Source organism: Esox lucius, chromosome 2 (genome assembly GCF_011004845.1).
Source record: "Esox lucius isolate fEsoLuc1 chromosome 2, fEsoLuc1.pri, whole genome shotgun sequence".
In the NCBI taxonomy this organism is placed as follows: domain Eukaryota; kingdom Metazoa; phylum Chordata; class Actinopteri; order Esociformes; family Esocidae; genus Esox; species Esox lucius.
Genome location: NC_047570.1, coordinates 31,763,312 through 31,787,063, shown reverse-complemented (window position 1 = coordinate 31,787,063; position 23,752 = coordinate 31,763,312). Strand labels below are relative to the sequence as shown.

The window sequence follows — 23,752 nt, the reverse complement described above, 5'->3', positions numbered from 1 at the left end:
CACCTAGCCGTCTCAGGGATTCGATCTAGCAACCATTTGGTTACTGGTAAGAACCATTAAGCTTATCCTCCTTCCATGCAGGACAAGTCAGATGGCCAGCCACTAGATTCATTCACTAACCAACGTTGTCACAGCTGACTTGAGCTAATTGAGTCAGTGACATGTGACTGGCATAACAGCGAATTACATAAAAACAATTGACAAATGTATTCGGGCTGTTACACGAGGAGAGCTGGACAGGCCCGTAGAAGGGCGTCAAAACAGCAGCAGGACCGATATCTGCTCCTTTCTGCAAGAAGGAACAGGAGGAGCACTGCCAGACCCTGAAAGAATTACCCCCAGGGGGCTACTGGTGTGCACGTGTCTAACCACACTATCAGAAACAGACCCCATGTGGGTGGCATGAGGGCCCGACGTCCTCTAGTGGGACATGTGCTCACTGCCCAGCACCTTACAGCTCGATTGGCATTCGCCAGGGAACACCAGAATTGGCAGGTCTGCCAGTGGCGCCCCCTTCTCTTGACAGATGAGAGCAGATTTACACTCAGCACCTGATAGACGTGAAAGAGTCTGGAGACAACGTGGTGAATGTTATGCTGCCTGCAACATCATCCAGCATGACCGGTTTGGCGATGGGTCAGTGATGGTCTGTGGAGACACGTCCTTGGAGGGTCGCACAGACCTCCACGTGCTAGCCAACGGCACCCTGACTGCTGTTAGGTACCGGGATAAAATCTTACGCTGGTGCAGTGGGCCTTGGGTTCCTCCAGGTGCAGGACAAATGCACAAGACTGTGTAGGCAGTTCCTGGATGACAAAGGCATTGATGCCATTGACGGGCCTTATGTTCCCCAGACCGGAGTACAATTGAGGACTTCTGAGACTTGTATCGGTGTATCCAACATCACCAAGTAGCGCCATAGACCATCCAGGAGCTCACTGATGTTCTGATCCACGACTGGGTGGTGTCCTGACCTTGGCTCATAAGTTGTGACAAAGAGGGAGTCCACGTGTACAAATGAGTTACAAAATAATAATTTATTAACTAAATAAACCAATAGATAATCCAATGAGATGTGGTAGTCAGCATATCAGTAATGTAGCGAGTGGATGATGGGAATGACTGGGTGAAAGCATATGTTGAAGGTGAAGAACAAAACCAAACCAAACCTAAGAACAACTCAAAATCACCATGCTTCCAGAAGGAAGGTTCCCTAATGACTGAGAAGGTAAGCCTAATAAGCCCCAGCCACAGGTGCTCTCAATATCACTGATGACCCTCTCAGCTCCACCCACCAACCTGCACAGAACAGGACGGTTAAGCAGACAGAGCGAGAGGGCCATCACCCCCCCCCCCCGTCCATAAAAACAGGGACCCAAGAGGACCCCAAAACAAAAACACCAAAACAAAACTAAACAACCGTAGAGGCAACAAACAAAACAAAAAAGAACCTCGGCCAAAAACCAGAACTCAGTCAAGAGCCCGGGACAACACCTCCACCACTACGATGTTCACCCCTCAACCGTGCCGGACATCCAAGAGGCCTGCCGAAACAGACACCACCTCACGATGCGTTGGTTAGGACAACGCATAAAGCACCGGAACACCAGAGGATTACGATCCGTGTAGACCACCAAAGGACCTAAGCAAAGACCCCACGTAAACCTCGAACTGCTGCAAACCCCAAATCAGGGGGTTCATAACCGAACAGTTCAACTGACAACAATTAAACCTCTTAGAAAAGAAGCTCACCGGCTGGCCCATCCCCTGAGCGTCCACTTGAAGCAGCACTGCACCAGCCCCCCCCCCACATGACCAGCCCCCCCCCACATGACCAGCATCCACATGTAGGGAGAACGGCTTGTCCAACACAGGAACAGAAGTCCAAAGGCACTTTACATTTTCAAAGGCCCACTGACAGACTGGGGACCAGACGAATAAGGCCTCAGCCTTTAGCAACCCAGTTAGAGGGGCGGCAACAGAACTGAGGTTTTTGCAAAAACAACGATGGTATCCTACCATGCCCAAAGAACACATCAGTTCCTTCTCGGCGGATGGTGGAGGAAAGTTGCCAACGGCCAACAGCTTGGCGCGCACCAGCTGCACACTACTTTGCCCTACCACCTGACCAAGGTACGTCACCATCGCCCTGGCAAACTCACACTTAGCCAGATTGACAGTAAGACGTGCCATAGCCAGGCGATCGGAAAGAGAGACCGTACACGGCACACATGCTGCTCCCAAGAGTCCCCCACAAATCACGACACCATCCAAATACGCCAGGTACCCGTCTAGAAGGAGTGTAATGATGGTGAGTGACTACCTCAAGAAGCTGGCTGAGAGAATGCCAAGAATGTCATCAAGGCAAAGGATGGCTACTTTCAAGAATAAAAACATTTTATGGATTTTGATTTGTTTAACACTTTTTTTGTTAATACTTGATTCCAGGTTATTTCATAGTTTTGATGTCTTCACTATTATTATACAATGTGGAAAATAGTGACAATAAAGATAATGATGTGTGCAAATTTCTGACTAGTACTGTAGTTAGCAGCAAGCATTCTCAGCTTCACCAACAATGAAAACCCTTGCCATTTACACTGAACCAAACATTTAAAGGTAACGTAAAATATTGGTCGTAAAGGGTTTTGTTCAAGAACTAAAATGAATTATCCCAGACATTTGCCATAAACAAATTGGCATTTCCAAGTTAAGTTGTTTCAGATGTCAGGATTTAATCCACTGGAATTAGGGCTGCATGATTTGGATAATATTTCTAGCTAATTGCAACTGATCCCATTTTTTAGAACCGGTGTAACATCTTCCCCATCGTCTCCTGTTTCAGCCTCGGCCCAAAGCTGCTCCGTGGGAACCCTTAAATACCTCCCCAGGCGAGGTCCGGGTGGGAGGCAGCTGTGCAGGGAATGGTATGGCCCTGCAAACTGCCTCCGGAATGTTCTGGAACCCTCCAGTTTTTTCCCCTGGGGGTGTTTGTCAGGACACTGATGCAGCAACGATGGCTCATTTGTGCCACAGTTTGCTGTAAGTGGCGACTTGCATACACCCATACTTGACTTTAAATGTGTTCTTATGTTGAAAAAAAAAAAGTGTGAGACTTTTGAAATATGTAGCATGTGACTATCCGGCAATCGACATGACAAGACAAGTGGCTGAATGGAAATGATTTTTGGGGGGGGGCATTAAGGCCACACAGAGGTCTCATATGACACATGATGTGCCTTGCAGAGAATGAGAGCGCTTGTGATTCTTTAGACCCCCTACTTGCATAGAGAGAGTGAATAAACTAAATTGGTAACATTATATTGGAGGAGATACAACAACTTTAGTTTCTGTTGTATTAACGGAGGGCCAACAAATGGAGAAAATCACAGGAGCTAGTAATTTGAATATTGCATGGGTGAATATCACAACATTGATCATATTTAGATTATTGTACTGCCCCAATGTAATGACTTGAAATCTGACAGACTTTAAGTTTTAATGCACCCCAATAATAACATGACATTAAAGTAGAAAAAAACAAGTTAGAAACACACCCTACCCTTTAAATAATGAATTAATAACGGGGTTTCTTTCGGGAATTTGAGCTCTAACTTTAATGTCAGTGAAACAGTAATATCCTTTTTTGTCATCTAGTGTCTCTCAATAGGAAAACAATCGAAAATTGTCTGGGGAAATCCAAAATTCACTTCTGCATATTACATGTACAAAGTAATCCACCCAACCTTGGCTGTATATCAAATGCTTCAGGATAGAAGCATGAGTAAAAATCATGTGTGACATAAAAATACAAAAGACAATTTGGACATATCCTTAGGGAGGTGCAGGACTGGAACGCTGGTTGTTTAATCAACATCCAGGATTAAATTGGTGACAGAGCATTATAGGTGTAAGAAACTGTGGAGCTTGGGAGTAAACAGCTGGGGGGTTGGATCTCTGGATGTTGAAAAAAACATCAGCTTACCAGAACAGAGTGTAATATTTCAAAGCGTTAACTTCTCTTCTAGCTTTCTGACAACATGCAGCCAAAATACAGGCAATGGATAAATCACTCAATGGAAACACGAGTTTGACATTTCAAGCACAAGCGTTAAATATCACTAAATATGAAATGTAATATTCCTAACAAAAACATTGACAAAAGAATAAACTAAAATCAAAATAGACTGACAGACTTAAGAGACTTAAAATATAAATGTTTTACATATTTAAATACGCCTAGTGGGAATGGAGTAATGATTAAGATTACTGCATTGTAGAGGGAATGCATGTCATTAATAATGAAATATTGGCAGAGGGATTCCTATAAGCTCCTAATAAACCATTTGTTGAAACATTAAAAGCTGTATTTTATGTTCTCGTACTACTTGAAATACCAAGATGTAGTTCATAATTCTTTGTGAGGTATTTGAGACAGATGCCAAAGCCACAAATATTTGAGTTCACCAGAGACATTTCTTATATAACCAGTAACCAGGTCCACCTGTGTAACATGAAGGAATTTCAAGAACAAATGTTCCTTTTTCACAATCAAACTGAAATGGATAATGTTAACTTCTCTTGTTCAAGCTTCCACACAGAATAATTACTTGAGTTTTAAGAAAGTTCAGAAGACGGATACACTCTGATCTCGTCAGTCCCTTTGCTATTCCCATTGGTCTTTCAAACTCATCTTTCTTTCCCTAAAATACAAGTTCAGATAACTGCCCACTAGTGTTTTTATTTTATAAGAACAAAAACCTGTGCAACCAAGTGAGGCAAGAATGATTTTGGACAATGAATTGCTGCAGACACTATATGATTTGTAGGTTTCCTAGCAGCTAGCCCACTTGAAAGCAATGAAAATAGTATCTCCTGTGTCAAAGTGGCATAAAAAGTAACCGAAACAAATGTTCAGTCCGCAACTTCCAAAGCCCCCTGAACAACTGCCTCTCTCAGATCACTAGGTAGCTTTTCACCAATCCAGTATGGTTGGATCAGAGATTGCTTGCACGAAGGAAGAGGAAGAGCGGGAACTCACTTTAAAAATGACCAACTCACTTGTTTCCACATAAGCGTTACGTTGCTCTCACCCATCCCCCACCACAGCTCAGCCCAACTCAGGCTGCGTAGCACATCTTTGTGACCCACCATTGATGGGGGTGCGTGGGTGAGGCCAAACAAGGGATTATCCTGCTCAGGGTGCCTGATCCTGGGCTAATGTGGTTAGCAAAGTAAACACGCTGTACAGAACAATGCAACAACTAACTCCATGTGTAGTATTTAGGGTTAGCATAAATATATTGTAGTAAATGTGTAGTATTTAGGGTTAGGGTAAAATATTGTAGTAAATGGGTAGTATTTAGGGTTATGGTAAAATATTTTAGTAAATGGGTAGTATTTAGGTTTATGGTAGACATACTGTATTAAATGTGTAGTATTTAGGATTAGGGTAGATATATTATAGTAAAAGTGAAGTATTTAGGGTTTGAATAGATATATTCAATTAAATGTGTGGTATTTAGGGTTAGGGTAGATATATTATAGTAAATGTGAAGTATTTAGGGTTAGAATAGATATATTCTGGTAAATATGAAGTATTTAGGGTTAGGATAGATATAGTAAATGTGAAGTATTTATGGTTAAAAATTTATACATTGTTGTAAATGTGTAGTATTTAGGGTTTGAATAGATATATTCTAGTAAATGTGTAGTATTTAGGGTTAGGGTAGATATATTATAGTAAATGTGAAATATTTAGTGTTAGAATAGATAGATTCTAGTAAATGTGTAGTATTTAGGGTCAGGGTAGATATTGGTTGATATAAAGACTCCATGGTGTTGAATTTGCCTTCTCAACTATGGTAAGGGTATAACTGTTTTCCAACAAGTGATTGTTTTCCATATACAAATAATAATATCATCCTACTAGCAATCATGAGAAAAATGCACAGCATTCTAAAAAGTATACAGTAATGTATGCATATTTGAAAAAAAGTGCGTAGCACTTCCCACTGATTCCACAGAAGAATTTTCCTGAAACATTGAAGCTAATACCACCTGCTGTGGTCTCAGGTGATGCTATTTCAAGTGTCTCCCCATGGATCTATTAAGTAATTTATAACAGATGTACAGTCATGTGAAAAACTAAGTACACCCCCTGGAAAGATTCATTTTATCTATCCTTATTTGGACATATGAATATGTAATTTCACTTCAATACTACTAACAGACACACAAAACTTAGTTTAACAAATTACACTAAGATTATATCCATCAAAACAAAAAGAAGTGCAGAAACAAAATGGCCATGTCCAGGGAACTTCCATTAGTTTTGTGTGATTTGTTAAATTGGGTTACCTTTATCAAAGAATAATTAGGTCGTAAATTAGCCGAAATAATTGGACACTGACAAGTTATTTTTGCTGTTTACCTAAATATATTCATGTTACAGTTAAATCATGAATATGGGCTGAATTAATTACATCTCTCAGCTTTATTTTGAAGGTATTCACATCCAAATTGGAGGAAGGGTTTAGGAATTACAGATCTATTAATATGTAGCTCCCTCTTTTTCAAGGGACCAAAAGTAATTGGACAATTAACTCAAAAGCTGTTTCAAGGACAGGTGTGGGCTATTCCTTTGTTATTTCTTCATCGATTAAGCAGGTAAAAGTTCTGGAGTTGATTCCAGGTATGGCATTCACATTTGGAAGCTATTGCTGTGAACCCACAACATGCGGTCAAAGGAGCTCTCAAAGGAAGTAAAACAGGCCATCCTTAGGCTGCAAAAACAAAAATTCATCAGAGGGATAGCAGGAACATTAGGAGTGGCCAAATCAACAGTTTGGTACATTCTGAGAAAAAAATAATGCACTGGGGAGCTCTGCAACACAAAAAGGCCTGGACGTCCACGGAAGACAACAGTTGTGGATGATCATAGGATCCTTTCCATGGTAAAGAAAACCCCCTTCACAACATCCAGCCAAGTGAAGAACACTCTCCAGGAGGTAGGCATATCAATATCCAAGTCTACCATAAAGAGTTCACATGAGCAAATACAGAGGGTTCACCACAAGGTGCAAACCATTCAAAAGCCTCAAGAATAGAAGGGCCAGATTAGACTGCCAAAAAACATTGTTGAGCTTAGTTTTAATTTCAAATCCACTGTGGTGGCATACAGAGCCAAAATTATGACAATTGTGTCTGTCCAAATATATCCGGACCTAACTGTATACGTGTCCAAATATATATTAAGAAAAGACTACATACAAGGGTGCGCTTACATTTTCCACATTACTGTATATTACTGTACAATTGTCTACAATTGTATTAATCACTTCCTTTAGTTTCTGTTGTAGATCTAGTCACTGCAGGCTTTTAACTTGCTTTGGCTGTGCTAAGCTAAAGAACAGGAAGTACTTAGCGAAAGTTGCCTGCAAGAGGAATTGGATTGAGATAAAGCCACAAGCGTTTGACATCTTCCTCATAACTGATTTAGTGGAGAACCTCTCCGGTTTCCCAAATTCAATCTGACAAGTCAAGAAGAGGATTACTATTTTCAGATGTGAAGTTCAATGTGAAAAATCAAGGGAAAAGACGTGATCCTTTCCAGAGATTAACCTGCTAGGATGCTAAACTGGGACATGAGATCTGTTGCAAGGCACATGAACCCAGTTGAGATTTAGAGGAAAGCTTTGCTGGTTCCAGGTAATTAGCGAGAGGGAATGCTAGACACGTCGGCCTGATTGCTGAGGGCTTACATGTGGAATTCCAAACCCATCCAAGAGCTTGGACAGATCAGCACATCTCTCGGTCTTAACATGGGAGTGAGCAAAGCGGAGCAAGCAAGCAAACATGATGCATAAAGACACCACAAGCCCTTGAAGTAAACAGAGATTGACAGGCAAAATCCACGACAGCGAATACCCCGGAACATGGTTTTAGTTCTTCAAGGTAAGTTTGAACTATTAACTGTTTTTAAGTGCTCATCCTGAGGAAGAACACCACATGCTTTAATTTGTGTTTTTTCCTTCTGCAGGTCTCATGGGTTCTGGGAGGAGTAGGAGAATGTTGCAGAAGCGAGCACAACCCCAAACGTAAGTGTGTAGCGCTTAGGCCTTCTTTAATAGAATAGCTGTTGTGCATTGGCGGTCTGTGTAATCACATCACCATCTTTCCAGGTTCCCCCGCTACAAACCACTGCTATCTGCCGTGCCTCATTAGCATTGCAAATAACACCTGGAGCGGAAACACCAACAACAAAATAGGACAGAATTAACAAATTATGTAAGAAGTGAGTTAGGGGCAATGACAGAGTGCAGAAACAGGAAGGTGAGCGTAATGAGCAGATAGCACATTCCTCTTCAGCATTATCCAGTAAATTGGCATTCTCAGAGGATGTCCCCTGTTAAAATGAGAGAAGGTGTGCAAAGTGCACTGGGAGAGTCACATTAGAGAGATTAGGTGGCTAAGTGCAAATTACAGCAGGATAATGGAGTCAGTGAAACACTGTCACAAAAGACTACGGAGGAAGAGGGTGATGGTGAACGATGGAGGTTGGGAGTTAAATGCCTCAGCTCATCAAGGGCTGAACTCGGGGGTCAGGACTTCCCCGGGCCTTGAGGTGTTTGTGTTAAACGGCCAGGCAATTAGGGTAAAGGCCAATAGCTTATAACAGCCGGCCCCTAATACTGGCCGCTTCAATTGTACCATCACTGTTTAAAAAAAAAAGTTCTCAATCGCAGAAAAGAAAAGTGGGTGGCCTTGCCACTGCGATATATTCAAGCTTTGTTTCTTCGGGCTAAGAATGGGGAAATGGTGGCATTCCGGAGCCAAACACGTGAGTAGAGAAATTGGTCACGCGTCCCGTGAAAGCAGATGTCTGCAACCCTTCTGTGGGTGAACTTCATTCTAATTGCTTTTGACACATTACGAGACTTCAGTCCTCTGAGTCAGCCTCGTAGATGAATCCGTGTGAGAGCTGGTCTGGTGCCTGGTGCGTCACCCTGCGGATCCTGAATGAGGAGGGGCCTTGCCGGACGGCCTTGACTCCGCGTACACTCCGGTACCATGGCCGCTCTCCTCTCTTGGGGGGCTCACACTAGGGGCCCTGTAGTGGGCTCATGTAATATTCATGGCAGGCACGCAGAGAGCAGAACACTGTGGAGTACCGAAGGGACCTTCCAAACCGCTATCAGTGAGCAGCTGCTGGCCTCTGTTCTCGACCACAGCATTGTCTTGCCTCTCGCTTCCCCCTCCGTTCCTTCCCCTCAATCCCTCCCTCTCTCTCTCTCTCTCTTTCGCTCTGCCTCTCACCAAAGCATTCATTTTTAATCACTGCTTAAAAGGCTGTCTTGGCAGAGGGTGGGGGCAAGTGAGTTGAAGGCCCTTGCCTCTGGTAGGAAACAGCCTAAGGTTCAATTTTAAGAGCGGGTCAAAGCTAAACATACAGATGGGTTAGGGGCAAACACACAGCAGGCAAGACCAGTATCACCCTACACTCGACAGGGTCATTACGGCTTAATTGGAATTTCAACTCTTTCATCTCAGCCTCTTTGTTGCGACCGTCTGAGAAAACTAGGATCAAATTAAGATAGAGATTTCTGTTGGCAGAAGGTTATTTCGGGGACCCACCCAGCTGCTGGGGTTTTGCCCACTTCCACAGGAAACCCTGTATATAGAGCCCTCTAGAGTGGAGGTGAAAGACACTGCACTGACTCGCGGGGCTGGGGTTTCAGGGAAGTTCACCCCACTCCCCCCAGGATTTAGGGTTAAACCATGTGGTCGCGGGGGGAGTGATGTCACTGAGGTGGTATCCCAGCACCCCGGGTATTCTCTGCATTATTTATTCATGTGTGTTCAGGGGGTCTGACCCATTTACGTAGTGAGGAATGGAGTCGAGGTGTGTTTGTAGTCAGAGGGAACCGTGGAGCCACCAGGTTCCTGGATCACGGCAATTACCACCCGGGCCAAATGTCCTATTCACTTGCGAGTTGGACGCCTTCTACTGATGAAGGACACTTCTGAGATGAGTAATGTTATGGTGAAAAGCCTTCTGGGTAAACAGTACTGAGGAACTAGGTATTCATAGTATGCTTTGGCGACACGGTGAGGCCAACAAGATTGGCTGAAATAAACCCACACATTATTATTTTTTTTAACTACGCATGAATTCAAAGCCCTTGAATATAGTAAGTGGATTGAATTGCTTTAATAGTTGGGTGCATTAAAAAGCGGGGAAAAAGCATTGTATCTAACGATACCAAACAGATTGCGGCTGAAATTCACGATCCTTGTCACCATACATGGTCCAGCACCTTCTGCCGGAAACCTTCGAGATTACCACACAACTCTTCATACTCCCACAGACTCTGTAAACCCATGGTTATCTAGTCAATTTCAATAACCATGACCAGAGAGATCAGAGACAGAATGTGGGGAAGGGAGAGACCAGCGGCAGAATGTGGGGAAGGGAGAGACCCGAGACAGAGATGGGGGGCGTACTGTGAAGTGGCTTTGCTCCGTTAGAGTAGAGACATCATTGAGTCCTATTGTTAAGAACTCTCCACGCCCGCTTGAAGAGGGAAATACGAAAAAATACAGTGTTGGGGAAAGAAATAAGAGCTGAGGAAAGACTGCAGAGCAAGCTGCCTTAGAGGCTGGTTCTATTCCATCACTACAGGCCTTTGCCGAGGGCTCACCAATGCCTGCCATGGTGTTACTGCCTGGCCTCAGTGTCCTGTGCAGTCCAGCCTTCCTGTCCCCATTAACCGGCGGACAGATCGGTGACAAACACAGCCTGCCCCCCTCACAGGCCGCTCCCCCGTTCACCGGAGAACACTTAAACCTCCCTCCGTTTCTACCCTCCTTCCCTTCATCCACCAGGCTCGGTGGAGCCGAAACCTGAATTCGGCCACAGTTCGCCGCCTCGAGGGCAGCAAATTTCCCCTCCGCAGATAGCCCTGGAAAAAGCATGAATATTAAATGGAATCCATGAATAAATAACAGAGAAAGAGGACTTCCTTCTCTCGCTAACCTCCTTCCGTCTCCCTGGGAATGAGTTAAGGAAAGAAAAAATACGAAAAACGTTACAGAGGAGGCAAAACAGGAAGGACTGACTTGGTAGAAAATCCTGTACGCTGGTTAGGCTAATTGGCTTTCTCTGTGTCAATCCCATTTTAAAATTTTTTTACTGGGTAAAACAAAGAGGTAACTGTGAGATAATACAGCAGGAGATAGTTACTGGGGCCACCCCCTTCCCCGGTTCACTTTAGTGGGATTATGAAACCATCTCCATATTCATGCGAAACCTGGGGGACAGCAGCAACATATCCATATTGCAGTGCTTTCTGTTGCGTGCTGGTGTTGTGACAAGACAGCTGGAAGGCGCTCTTTGTATACACAGCATTAAAGGCAGAGCAAACAAGAAAGCGTATTAGGCTAGCGTAACCAGACGTTTTAGGGTACATACTCACTTTAAATAAACAGATTACATTTTTCTTCCTGGGGCTTGCAAAGGATCCATCAGCACTTAATCAGGTATGCGCTGAAACGCAAGGTGCTGTGAAATCTGATGTATACTGTTCACATACATCTGTTAACCGTGTGCCTCGAGCGCTAGAGAACACGCAATATTTTGCCCTGTAATGTCTGCTAACATAAAACCGAATGAACAGGGGCCCTAATGAAGAAAGGTGGAAATGGAGAGGCGCTGAAGACAGACCGAGTCACTCTCTGTCAGCGGGGTCCATTCCCCAGCATGCGCTGTTTAACCGGAGAGACCGTAAACGGTGTAGCCAGCAGGCAGATGCAGAACCACCGTGGATCAGCTCTCAGGAGTATCGTGTGAAATGAGTCTCTGACTCTCCAGCTGACAGACCATTTGGCTAATTTGGCCATGGCAGCAACATTGATCCAAATCAAGGGTGTGTGTGTGTGTGTGTTTGTGCGTTTCTTATGACTTAAGCACACCACACGTCTGTGTGTGTGTGTGTGTTTAAATGCAGTGTGTGTCTGCACGTGTCTGCACTTGTGTCTTTTTTAAAGGCCCAACTGCTCATGTTCGCACAATGAGACAGGAAGTGAGAGAAATGGAGACATTACAGAGATATTCATAAAAAGGAGAGGGAAAGAAATGTTCAGATAAAAGACGGAAGACAAAGATAGGGAGGGAAAAATGGGGGAGACCCTTGTCATGTCTGTCCGATCGCTCTCGACAACCAGGTGGACTTTCAGATCCCTTCGTCCTGACTGTTGATGTGGTTCACATACAACAGGAAAGCAGCGTGTGAATGGGAACAATAAGAGGAAAGTCACCGGTTATGAACACACACACACACACACACACGTTTGTCCTTCTATGCTTGTAGAGACCCGAGAAACCTGACCTAGAAATAAAGGTTTCCTATCCTAACACTTACCCTAACCTTAACCTCAATAAAAACATTTCCTAGCGCTAACCCTAAATGCCTAACCCTGAAATGAATCCAAGTTTTAACACTTGGTCCAAACTGAATTTTTTATTGAATTTGTGGGGACATCAAGTCCCCATACTTTGGGGTGAACAAGTATTTGATACACTGCTGATTTTGCAGGTTTTCCCACTTACAAAGCATGTAGAAGTCTGTTATTTTTATCATATGTACTCTTCAACTGTGCGTGACGGAATCTAAAAAAAAAATCCAGAAAATCACATAGTATTTAGTATTAATAATTGCGCCAACAGTTGTTGCCTTTGCACCAAGCTGCTTGCCTATTGTCCTGGAGCCCATCCCAGCCTTGTGCAGGTCTACAATTTTATCCCTGATTTCCTTACACAGCTCTCTGGTCTTGGCCATTGTGGAGAGGTTGGAGTCTGTTTGATTGAGTGTGTGGACAGGTGTCTTTTATACAGGTAACGAGTTCAAACGGGTGCAGTTAATACAGGTAATGAGTGGAGAACAGGAGGGCTTCTTAAAGAAAAACTAACAGGTCTGTGAGAGCCGGACTTCTTACTGGTTGGTAAGTGATCAAATACTTATGTCATGCAATAAAATGCAAATTAATTATTTAAAAATCATACAATGTGATTTTCTGGATTTTTAAAAGATTTTTTAGATTCCGTCTCTCACATTTTAAGTGTACCTATGATATAAATTACAGACCTCTACATGCTTTGCAAGTAGGAAAACTGTATGTACACACACACACACACACACACACACACACACACACACACACACATGCACGCACGCACACAAAACATGCACATCATGAAAAAACATACTAAACATAAATGTTTAAAAAAACATGACAGCGTTAAAAGGTGTTTCCTAGCCGCCCTTCAAGCCAAGTGTTAATGCTGGCCAAGTCCTTCAATGCTCCGGCGCCCCTTCAGGTCTGAGGCAGCAAGCTGGTCAAAAGAAGAGCATTTCTGACCCACTAAAGGGGTGAAGAGCACTCCCCCTGGGCCTCCCTGAACCAGAGCAGCGCTGGCGGCTCCTTAACCCTGCTAGGGACAGACCCAGGTGGAAACAGGGGGTGGGGAAGAGAAAGAGCAGCGGAGAAGTCCTCCTGGCTCCAGCAGCTGACCTTCTACATACCTCACCCAGCATTTTGGTGCAGGTTTCCCCCTTTGACACACACGCACACACAAACACACAGGTCGTTCCCTGAGATGGTTATAGGCCTTCTGAGGCTGGCTCATAAGAGGCAATATATTGGCTTCAAAGGTAAGAAATGGAAGGAAGATGCAATAATGATACAACAATGAACTGGCTGGAGACAAAGGAAATCCTTTATGCAGACAACGTAAATGTAAAATGTGATAGCTCTTAATAATTATATGAACAATAACAACAACAACAAAAAAACAACAACATAATAACAGGGAGTGCAACCAACATTTTCTTATTTCTTCAAATAATCATTGTAGGATGGATCCCTTGACATGGAAGTAACTGTAGTCAGTCAGGGATCCAAGATATTTGTTTGTACTAATGACTAATGCATGAGAGTAACATTGCAAATGAATAGGATTGGTCCTACTCTGCAAATAAAATAGCATGCTTAATTCTTCGATTTCTCTTCGTTATTCTTCGATTTTAACTTTGCAATAAAACCCAAATGACCCCTACTGAAGGGCAGTCGTTTTTTACCTTCAATGTCCAAAAGACCTGCGATCAATCTCGCCGGATCCAGGACAGGAGAGTCGGACATAAACAACCCTTTATGTCTCTGGTGTTTGTGAAATATTAATATAAGAGCTTGCACGTACATCATTTTAAATTTCCAGCCACAGCCGGGAAATGTGCTCTGGGTTTATTATAACTCACACAACAAACTGACAACATTGCAGCTAGCTATAGCCTCTCCCATCCCCAGGGCAACCTGACAGCAAAATCATGTCTTTACAGACAGCTCTCAGAGAGGCTTTTTGAGTGTGTGTATATGTGAGTGCATGCGTACACATACAGAGCTTGTGTAAGAATTTCATAGCCCTCAAAACAGCGCTACCTAAATTCCTTTGGCTTTCCTCCAAGACATAAAAGAGGCAGGACTTACAGATCTTGTGCTTTCCTTTCATGGGGAATTTCACCACCAGTTCCTGCGGGTTGGTGCAGACGAAGACAAACGGAGAGCCAGACTCCTCACAGGTCTGAGGAAACTGCAGCGAGAGACATGGGAAACACAGGAGTGTAACTGTCAGTTTCAAGAGTGCTTCCTTGTATATACACTGTACAGCCGTGATGACATTAGGTGTGTTTAAAGCTTCAACACGAAAATATCCTCTTGTTAAAAATGACATGGACAGAATCTAGACAGAGCTATTATCAGAGTAACGCTAGGATAGTACACTACAATTAATTTTATTGAAGTATGTTTATGTTAGCTGGTAATAAGATTTTTTTAGGCAATGGAATGAAATGCAGTGCGGAGCTTAAGCACTGTTACATTTTAAATACTTGTTTTAATTTTTTTTAAATTAAAAGATTTGCACAGTTTACATTAAATAAGCATCTATCATATTTAAAATGTTTTTTTTTAATATAGAAATAACACAAGAAAAACACAAAAAGATAATACAGAGGAAATAATGACACCTCCACCATCACTCTCAGTTTACAATGTCATCCAGTATCAAGGAGAAGGCTAAATAAATGTCATCAGAGACTACAAAGTCATATTTCACATGATCACAGAAGTCAGTGAAAGGAATATGCCCTGCATATTATTTATCCCTCATACATCATTCTTGATTTATGTATCCCAAAACCAATCTAGGACATAATTTAGGTCTCCTCCCAGTATCACAATAGTCTCAGAAATATCAGATACTAGAGCTTGTCATTAAATCTTCAGATCTTCCTCCAAAACTGAATATAAAATACAGGAAAAACTGTCCTGCTCACAAACAGAACAACAAATTGTTCACCTTGACAGTTTTGCAATTAGATTTAGTAATCTTCTGGCTACTCTAATCAATGGGTTATCGGCTTTCACCAAGTATAAACTTTTGGGTGTTATAAAAAAAAAAAAATCTCAATTTAGCAGTTAAGACACTTGAGAGCAAAATGTTCATTTTCAAAAACCTTCTAAGACAGCAAAACGTAAAGATTGTAAAGGGTATGTAGACATTCACTCTCCACTAGGAATGTCTGTTAAGTTCGCTAGTAACTAACCTTGGAAATAATTGTGCTCAAAAACAAACAAAAAAAAAAAGGAATCAATGATGACACACACCAAAATAATAGAGTTGTGGGTGTTCTAAAATGGGTACTGAAAGTCATCTGTGGGGATGCCTTTTGGATGCTGGCCAAGCCACTATTGTAGGGAATAGACACAGACATCCATCACTGATAGCCATTAGATATGCCACAGACATTGTTTGGGAAAATAAATAAAGGAATTAAATAAAAATAAGACAAAGTGGGATCAAGGCACTGTGCTGACAGTTCTTAGACATCGGCTGGGCAATTATTGTTGGAAAACATCCTAATTAATGAGGTAACCAGCACTGGGGAAATCTATGCTCATCCACAATGTGAGTCCAACTGTCAACGTTCTAGGAGGCTCCGTGAGAAAAGAACCATCAGACTTCCACTAGCAGCTTTTTAAAAACAAATCCATAGAAAAGCCAAAGCCTGTAACGCTCTACGACTTTTTTATTTAATGAAGTGGAAGAATTATGAAGGATCACAGGAGAAACATTTTACCTAACCATGAATTAGTGTTTTTACCAATAATTTGAATTTTTTATTCATTTAGTGACACAAATGTGTCATTCTGTTACAGAATGTCAGGATGACTGACAAGTCTCTCACAGAATGACTGACAAGTCTCTCACAGAATGACTGCATTGACAGTGGTCATAAACCACAGTAGAGCCACCTGCTACTGTCCTTCCTTCAACTGCTGTTCAGGTTCATGAACAAGAACACCCCACCGCGGTTTTTGTTCTCTCTCTGTAGTTAAAGAAGAAACTAGCAATTTTAGCAGTATAATTCCACAAAATATTCACGGCGTATTTACAGTACTAGAGGAATAACACTTGTGGGCACACGCGAAATGTCACTCAGATATTCAGCTAAACTATTGACAAACAGAACCCAGGCGTTGTCAGTGTCATGCTCTCCCAACTGAGCCAACACAAACATAATGGAAGAACTGAGTAGTACCCCGAACATTTCATTATGCCCATATTTCCATGGGCCATGCCTTGGTAGCTGTAGAGAACTGTAACGGTGTGATGGTGAAACACACCTTGTATTGTTGGACAGCCAACCAGTAGCCCAGGAACTGTCTATTAAATGTGGAGTGGAGCTCAAACGTGAAATCATGCGCCCAGAGTAACAACAGTCCGGCTCTCCACATAATTTGCAGATGGTCATTTGTTAAAAATGAACCCTTACAAAGCCATGTGAATTCTCTCTGTGCTGAAAGTGCCCGTTTGATAAGCGAACAAACAGACTTTGTTGGGATTGTATTACAAACTAATAAAAACAAGAAACCAGGAAAGCCTAGTTCAGCCGGCCCGCAATAGAAAGTGTTGCCATCTCGAGATTCGAACCCGGGTCATGCACAAGAAAGTCTGTGTTGTTAACCACTACACCAAAGTAGAGCCTCGTCTCTATCATGAACAAATCCTTTTCTGCCACTGGCTGTTTTTACAGCGTATTAACCAGTAATAAGCTTTACCGGTATCTATTAACTTACTGGAATAGCCTTAAGAATTGAGAAATTGTTAGCGAGTCTGCCAAAGCTATTTCTTTTCAAGGCATCGGAACTTATTTTTTTCTTTCAATGGAAAACAACATACTTTTTTCTTTCATTCATGAATGATAGTAACAAAAAAACTATCAATAAAGGTGACGGTAACTAACTTTTTCATCAAGTGAAAAGATGAGAGAATCATGGAATCTAACAGAAATAATAAATGTCGTTGCTCTCAATAGATTTGAATGTAGGTCTTCCATATGAGAGAGTTAACCAATACGCCACGGTATTACAAGTTTCAGCAATCACTAGACTCCATTGAGGATTGTGTTAAATAGGCTTACTAGTATCTACTAACTTCCTAGGAATAATCATAAGAATTGAGCAATTGCTAGCGAGACTGAAGATAAACGTTTCCATGCCAGAAACAGTCGCAATATAACCGTATACAGTTACAGTTAAGGCTTAATGAGTTTGTCTATCCTGACCCAAAACGCATGCACGGATAGGTACTTCGAAAATCCACCAGAAACAGTTGCAATATAACTGTGAACTGTTTTATTTCAGGCTTACCATAATGTAGATACTAACGGTTTTAGCCAGTACAGTTTTCATCGATACGAAATACTGCATAACGCATACTACGCATCGCCTGCGAGGAGATGTGAACTCGGGACCTTTAGTTCACAAGTCCGGTTCTCTAACCACTACGCTATTTAACAAGGGGTAGTCAGTCACTCACTCACTCAGGAAGAGACATTCGCTCTTCTTAGCAGGCTCCACTTACACGGTCCGGTAAAAACTAAGATAAAACTATTCAAGGAATTTTTTATGAGATTATGAAAGCTAAAAATTAACACAAACTTAACAGCTTAACACGGGTTAATGCATGCAATATCTGATCAAAGGAATATGGACAAAGTGTTGGATCAAGTCCAAGTAGCCACAAGTATGTCTTTTAGCACAAGGCAAAGTTTAAGGCAGCAGCTAAAACTAACAACTTTGGCTTTGACTTCTATCCAACTTCAAACTTACAATAACATTTTGCTAATGTTCATAGGTAAAGCCCCCCTCTACACTGTAGCTCAATGTAAGTCTCCGTGAGGAAACAAACTAATGAGAATGTAGAGAATCGTTATTCTATGTAGACTGTCACAAAAGATAATACTTTTCTCTCCAGATGTCTGAAGGTGGTTAACAAAACAGTGCGTAAAAGTAAGTGTATTTAACAGCCACAAAGTCTACAAAGCGATCTGTTAAATACAGAGCAGAACGGTTGCAATGTGCCTAATTTTAATGTTCATTTGACCAAGTTTTAGAAAGTAGAGCCCAGGAGATAGAGTATGAATTTTTTGTTGAAATCCAATACACAGTAGATACTGAACATTTGTTAGAAAAGACTTACACAAACTGTCATTCTGCTAACAATCATTCTTGACATCTGCACTGTTAAGTTTGTAAAAATGAAGGCCTAAATTGTTGAAAGAACTCTGTGTGCATGAAGCTGACTGGTTTGCTCGACTTTTCAATAAAACTTTTTTAGCCTAGTATGCATTTAAAAAAGTAAAAAGAAATCTGACGCTCAATGCCAGTCAGCTACCATGGTTTCATCCATCTAGATTCTATGACAGCCAATACGACACAGTGAAAATACCTCGGTTACTGGAACAATCTTGGCAACGAGGTTATACAACACGACATCCATGACACTCTTGCAATGTGTAAATCATCATCCGATCTTTTTATCACGATTTATTAGAGACATCTTCTGAGAAGATGGATGAGTGGATGTTGGGGAAGAGGAAAAGAAATGAGATGAAATCATTATCATGTTGTGGCTTATGATAGTCGCGATTAAATCTCTACCGTGACAGCTTTATGTAAGCAATGTAACATCCGGAACATCACTTTCAGGCCTTAGCTCTGGAGATGGTGCAGTGTTAGACATTTAATTAACCCTCCCAGCACATAGCATGGAGCCAGGGAAAGAAGAAACCGCTCTTTCTCCCTCCACTGATTGGCTGATCAGGTGAGAGTAGGGGGGAATTGACTGACACTTTCGTGACAAAGGACTCATCTTTCCAATCTGTCCGGGTAAAGCGACTCTCAGCTCATCCAATTTCCTCCTGAGCTATCAGATAGCGCCATGATTGCATCTCGATGAGCTAGGAAGTGGCAGCTCCTTGTGACGGCGGGCTTTCTTCTTCTGTCTCCTTCACAAAGAGCAGCGAAGGCTGTGACAAATCCCTGGCTTTTAGGAGAAACGACCAGACAGACAAACTGGACGGGTGGGCTCGCCGACTGGGCGGTTCCCACCAAATGGGATGGGTGATGCAGAGGCCTTTTCCACATCCCCCTCAATGTCAAACGGACTACACATGCCCCGTGAACAACCTTCACAGACTCCACAGGGGCGCTTTGGTTTACAACTCGACAGAAAAAGACCAGCACCGATTATGTTTGGCAGTTTGACAACGGCGGATTCCCCCGTAGCGTGGACTAAGGTTTATCCTCTGAGTGCTTCTCTGCTGAAGTGGAGAAGTACTGTCGCAAGTCTCTCACCAACTCTGCAACGTTCAGAGTGGTTACGGGAGAACACGTTAGGTCTAACGCTTAGAGCAATGGGCCACAATCCGAAATGTTGCCGATTTGAATGTCTAAAGCGAATGAGGTGAAAGATCTGTCAATTAGCATTAGAAGACCCAACTGATCTCTTAAGTGGTTCAGGATAAATGTCTGCAAAATGACTGAGGTGCGAATGTAAAAAAAATAAATTATAATAGCTAGTTTTGTTCTAGGCGAGTCAGGATGAGCGCATTTGGAAAGTATTCAGACACCTTCACTTATTACACATTTTGTTACATTACAGCATATTCTAAAATGGAATAGATACTCTGGACATATTGTGAACAGCAAAACTATCCACTTTAATCATCTCAGTCAGGGCAAAAAAAAACTATATCCTAAAGCAAGAATCCCAACATGGCAGTTTTGAGAAAGAGAGGCCTCCTTGTTTCAACTAGCCTTGGGGAGGTTAGTTTCCAGGACTGGGAAAGCCAGTCCATGACGGAAGACCAGAAATGCTTCCCTCACGTGGGTATTTGCCTGCTGCGACGTGTATTTAAAGGTTCTCACCTAAGACTAACTTTGGAGTGACTAAGCACATTTTACTTTGAGATGGCAGGCAATAGTAGTATTTTTCCAGGTTTTAAAAAGAAAACAAAATGGTGGTGGTCAGTCTGAACCCAGATGAATTAAGTGTAGCTGTATCCAGCGCCTGAGTGAGCTCATGTAAAAACGCACTCTTTCATCCTCCATTAGCTAATTAGCATTTAAAGCTGTTGAATCAAGCCAGCTTGGCTTCTCCTTCCTCCCTCCCCCAGACTAATTGTTTCCATGCCGTGCTAATCAAAAGGGCATGAAGCAGTGGGCCGTAGTAACGCCAAGGCTCACTCAAACACTCAATTCAAATGCATCAGGCATAATCTAATGTGGTCCTAATAGACACACTAACAAAGGATAAAACTCTGAATCCATTAAAGCATGCATTGTTCCAGATTACAAATCTTCTGATAACGTAGGCATCCTACGCACTGAAAGTTTTTCCACATACAATGCCTTTCCCTCATAATTAAAATCCACATTAGCATGGATACTGTAATGCAAAGAAATATACAAATATGTTTCTCAAAATCTTTCATCTCATTCATTATTTAATGTACCACGCGCCAGCCTTCATCAAAGTACTGAGACACTGAAACACAACAAATTGCTTCAATTCTTGAAATGTTTAAGGATATACACTCACCTAAAGGATTATTAGGAACACCTGTTAAATTTCTCATTAATGCAATTATCTAATCAACCAATCACATGGCAGTTGCTTCAATGCATTTAGTGGTGTGGTCCTGGTCAAGACAATCTCCTGAACTCCAAACTGAACGTCAGAATAGGAAAGAAAGGTGATTTAAGCAATTTTGAGCGTGGCATGGTTGTTGGTGCCAGACGGGCCGGTCTGAGTATTTCACAATCTGCTCAGTTACTGGGATTTTCAGTTACAACCATTTCTAGGGTTTACAAAGAATGGTGTGAAAAGGGAAAAACATCCAGTATGCGGCTGTCCTGTGGGCGAAAATGCCTTGTTGATGCTAGAGGTCAGAGGAGAATGGGCCAACTGATTCAAGCTGATAGAAGAGCAACTTTGACTGAAATAACCACTCGTTACAACCGAGGTATGCAGCAAAGCATTTGTGAAGCCACAACACACACAACCTTGAGGCGGATGGGCTACAACAGCAGAAGACCCCACCGGGTACCACTCATCTCCACTACAAATAGGAAAAAGAGGCTACAATTTGCACAAGCTCACCAAAATTGGACAGCTGAAGACTGGAAGAATGTTGCCTGCTCTGATGAGTCTCAATTTCTGTTGAGACATTCAGATGGTAGAGTCAGAATTTGGCGTAAACAGAATGAGAACATGGATCCATCATGCCTTGTTACCACTGTGCAGGCTGCTGGTGGTGTAATGGTGTGGGGGATGTTTTCTTGGCACACTTTAGGCCCCTTAGTGCCAATTGGGCATCGTTTAAATGCCACGGCCTACCTGAGCATGGTTTCTGACCATGACCATCGCTTTATGACTACCATGTACCCATCCTCTGATGGCTACTTCCAGCAGGATAATGCACCATGTCACAAAGCTTGAATAATTTCAAATTGGTTTCTTAAACATTACAATGAGTTCACTGTACTGAAATGGCCCCCACAGTCACCAGATCTCAACCCAATAGAGCATCTTTGGGATGTGGTGGAACGGGAGTTTCGTGCCCTGGATGTGCATCCCACAAATCTCCATCAACTGCAAGATGATATCCTATCAATATGGGCCAACATTTCTAAAGAATGTTTTCAGCATCTTGTTGAATCAATGCCACGTAGAATTAAGGCAGTTCTGAAGGCGAAAGGGGGTCAAACACAGTATTAGTATGGTGTTCCTAATAATCCTTTAGGTGAGTGTATTTCTGGCACACACAAACAGTGGGAACTTCAGCTGACATTCCAAAAGTTAAGATAATTTGTACACTGCTGATTTTCCTTTTTATTTCCTATTTATTCTATTCTATTACTTATCCCAGCACTGTTGAGGATGTTTGGGGGAAACAGGCATTTCAATGCAAATAATGCTGTTGAACAAAAAACTTGAACATCAATAGCGACCAAGTACTGCCACCTTTGCCCGCTGCCAATGTTGCTATGGTTTCACTCGCTGTCAGTGAAGTGACAGTGAACTCTGAGTGAAATGCCCACTTCATTGGCTAAGGATAAAACCTATGTCAGAATTTCCTCAGAACACTGAATGGCTGCAGTATAGGCCTGGTAGAGCAATGTCTGGTTGTGTCCAAGGATCAACCTAATGGAGACATTTATAAGACATGTATGCTGCTGGCCAGGCCAATCAGATTTATTCTTGATATACAGTCCACTGTCTGAAGGCATAGACGTGGCCATGGAGGGTTTACATGATAGGAAAATAGTCTGGCAGGAGACATTTGTGTCTGTATGTGCATGGTCATACAGACTTCAGATTCAAAAGTAAAGCAGGCAAAAGATTTGAGACCTAAACAAAAATGTACAATATATTAACCTGTCCTAAATATCGGTGGAGTTACTTCGGTGGTCCCTTTCGTATGCACAGGGTATAAGTAGACTCTCAACACAGGTCTAGGATCAGCTCACAGTCCTCAACCATGTATAAATCAATCAAGCATGAATTCCTAATGTGACTTCAGACCGGGTGGGGGGTGGGGGGGGGGGCTTTGCCAAAACGGCAGAAAAACACTGCAGGCTTCTGACAGAACAGCAGCAGACCCAAAATGGTACGGGTGCGCGCGTCTCGTCAGCGAAGGGCGAACAACCCAACACTGTTCTCCTCTGCCTCCCCCCTCTCCCTCTCATCCATCCCTCCCTCTCTCCGTCCCTTTCAGCTGCTGTCGGCAATTAGGGGAGGCAGAGACAAGCAATCTCCGCCCCCCCCCCCCCCCCCCCCCCCCTCTACGAGGCCAGAGCACAGCACGGCGGCAGCACTGGTAATGGGCCTGTGTGGCTGTGGCCCCAACCACGCCTGGTCAGGCCCCGCTTGGCTGCACTCAATCTCAGCCCAATAAAAAGGCCTTCATTGGCAGGGAGCTTGTGAGCCACAGGAGCAGGGAGCTGTGGAGTAGCAGCCTTTTAAAAATGAAGAGAGTGGTGGTGGTGGGGGGGGGGGGCACACAGGGAGACAGATAGGGACGGAGAGAGAAGCGGAGCGAGAGGCAGAGAGAAAGGGAACGGGAGTGACGAGGGGAAGGGAGAAGGGGAGAGATTGGCAAAGATGAGCAATAAAGAGCCTGGAGAGGAGCAGAAAGATACACTAAGTAGAGGGTCTGTCAAGCCTGGTTTCACACAGAGAATAAAGAAACAGGCGGACTAGTCTGGAGGTGACAGTGTGTTAACCCCTCCAGGCATCAGGGGCTCCAGCAACCCGTGTCTTCGCTGTGAACCCACTTCAAGCTCG

General features: G+C 42.8%; 1 protein-coding gene across 1 annotated transcript in view; it reads right to left on the bottom strand.

Annotated features, from left to right (window-relative positions):
• trip4 (thyroid hormone receptor interactor 4) overlaps nt 1–23,752 on the bottom strand; it is a 52,548-nt gene that overhangs the window by 10,132 nt on the left and 18,664 nt on the right. The window contains exon 11 of the mRNA XM_010875781.4: nt 14,545–14,647. Within this exon, the coding sequence (XP_010874083.2) occupies nt 14,545–14,647 (103 nt within the window). The remainder of the gene's footprint in view (nt 1–14,544; nt 14,648–23,752) is intronic.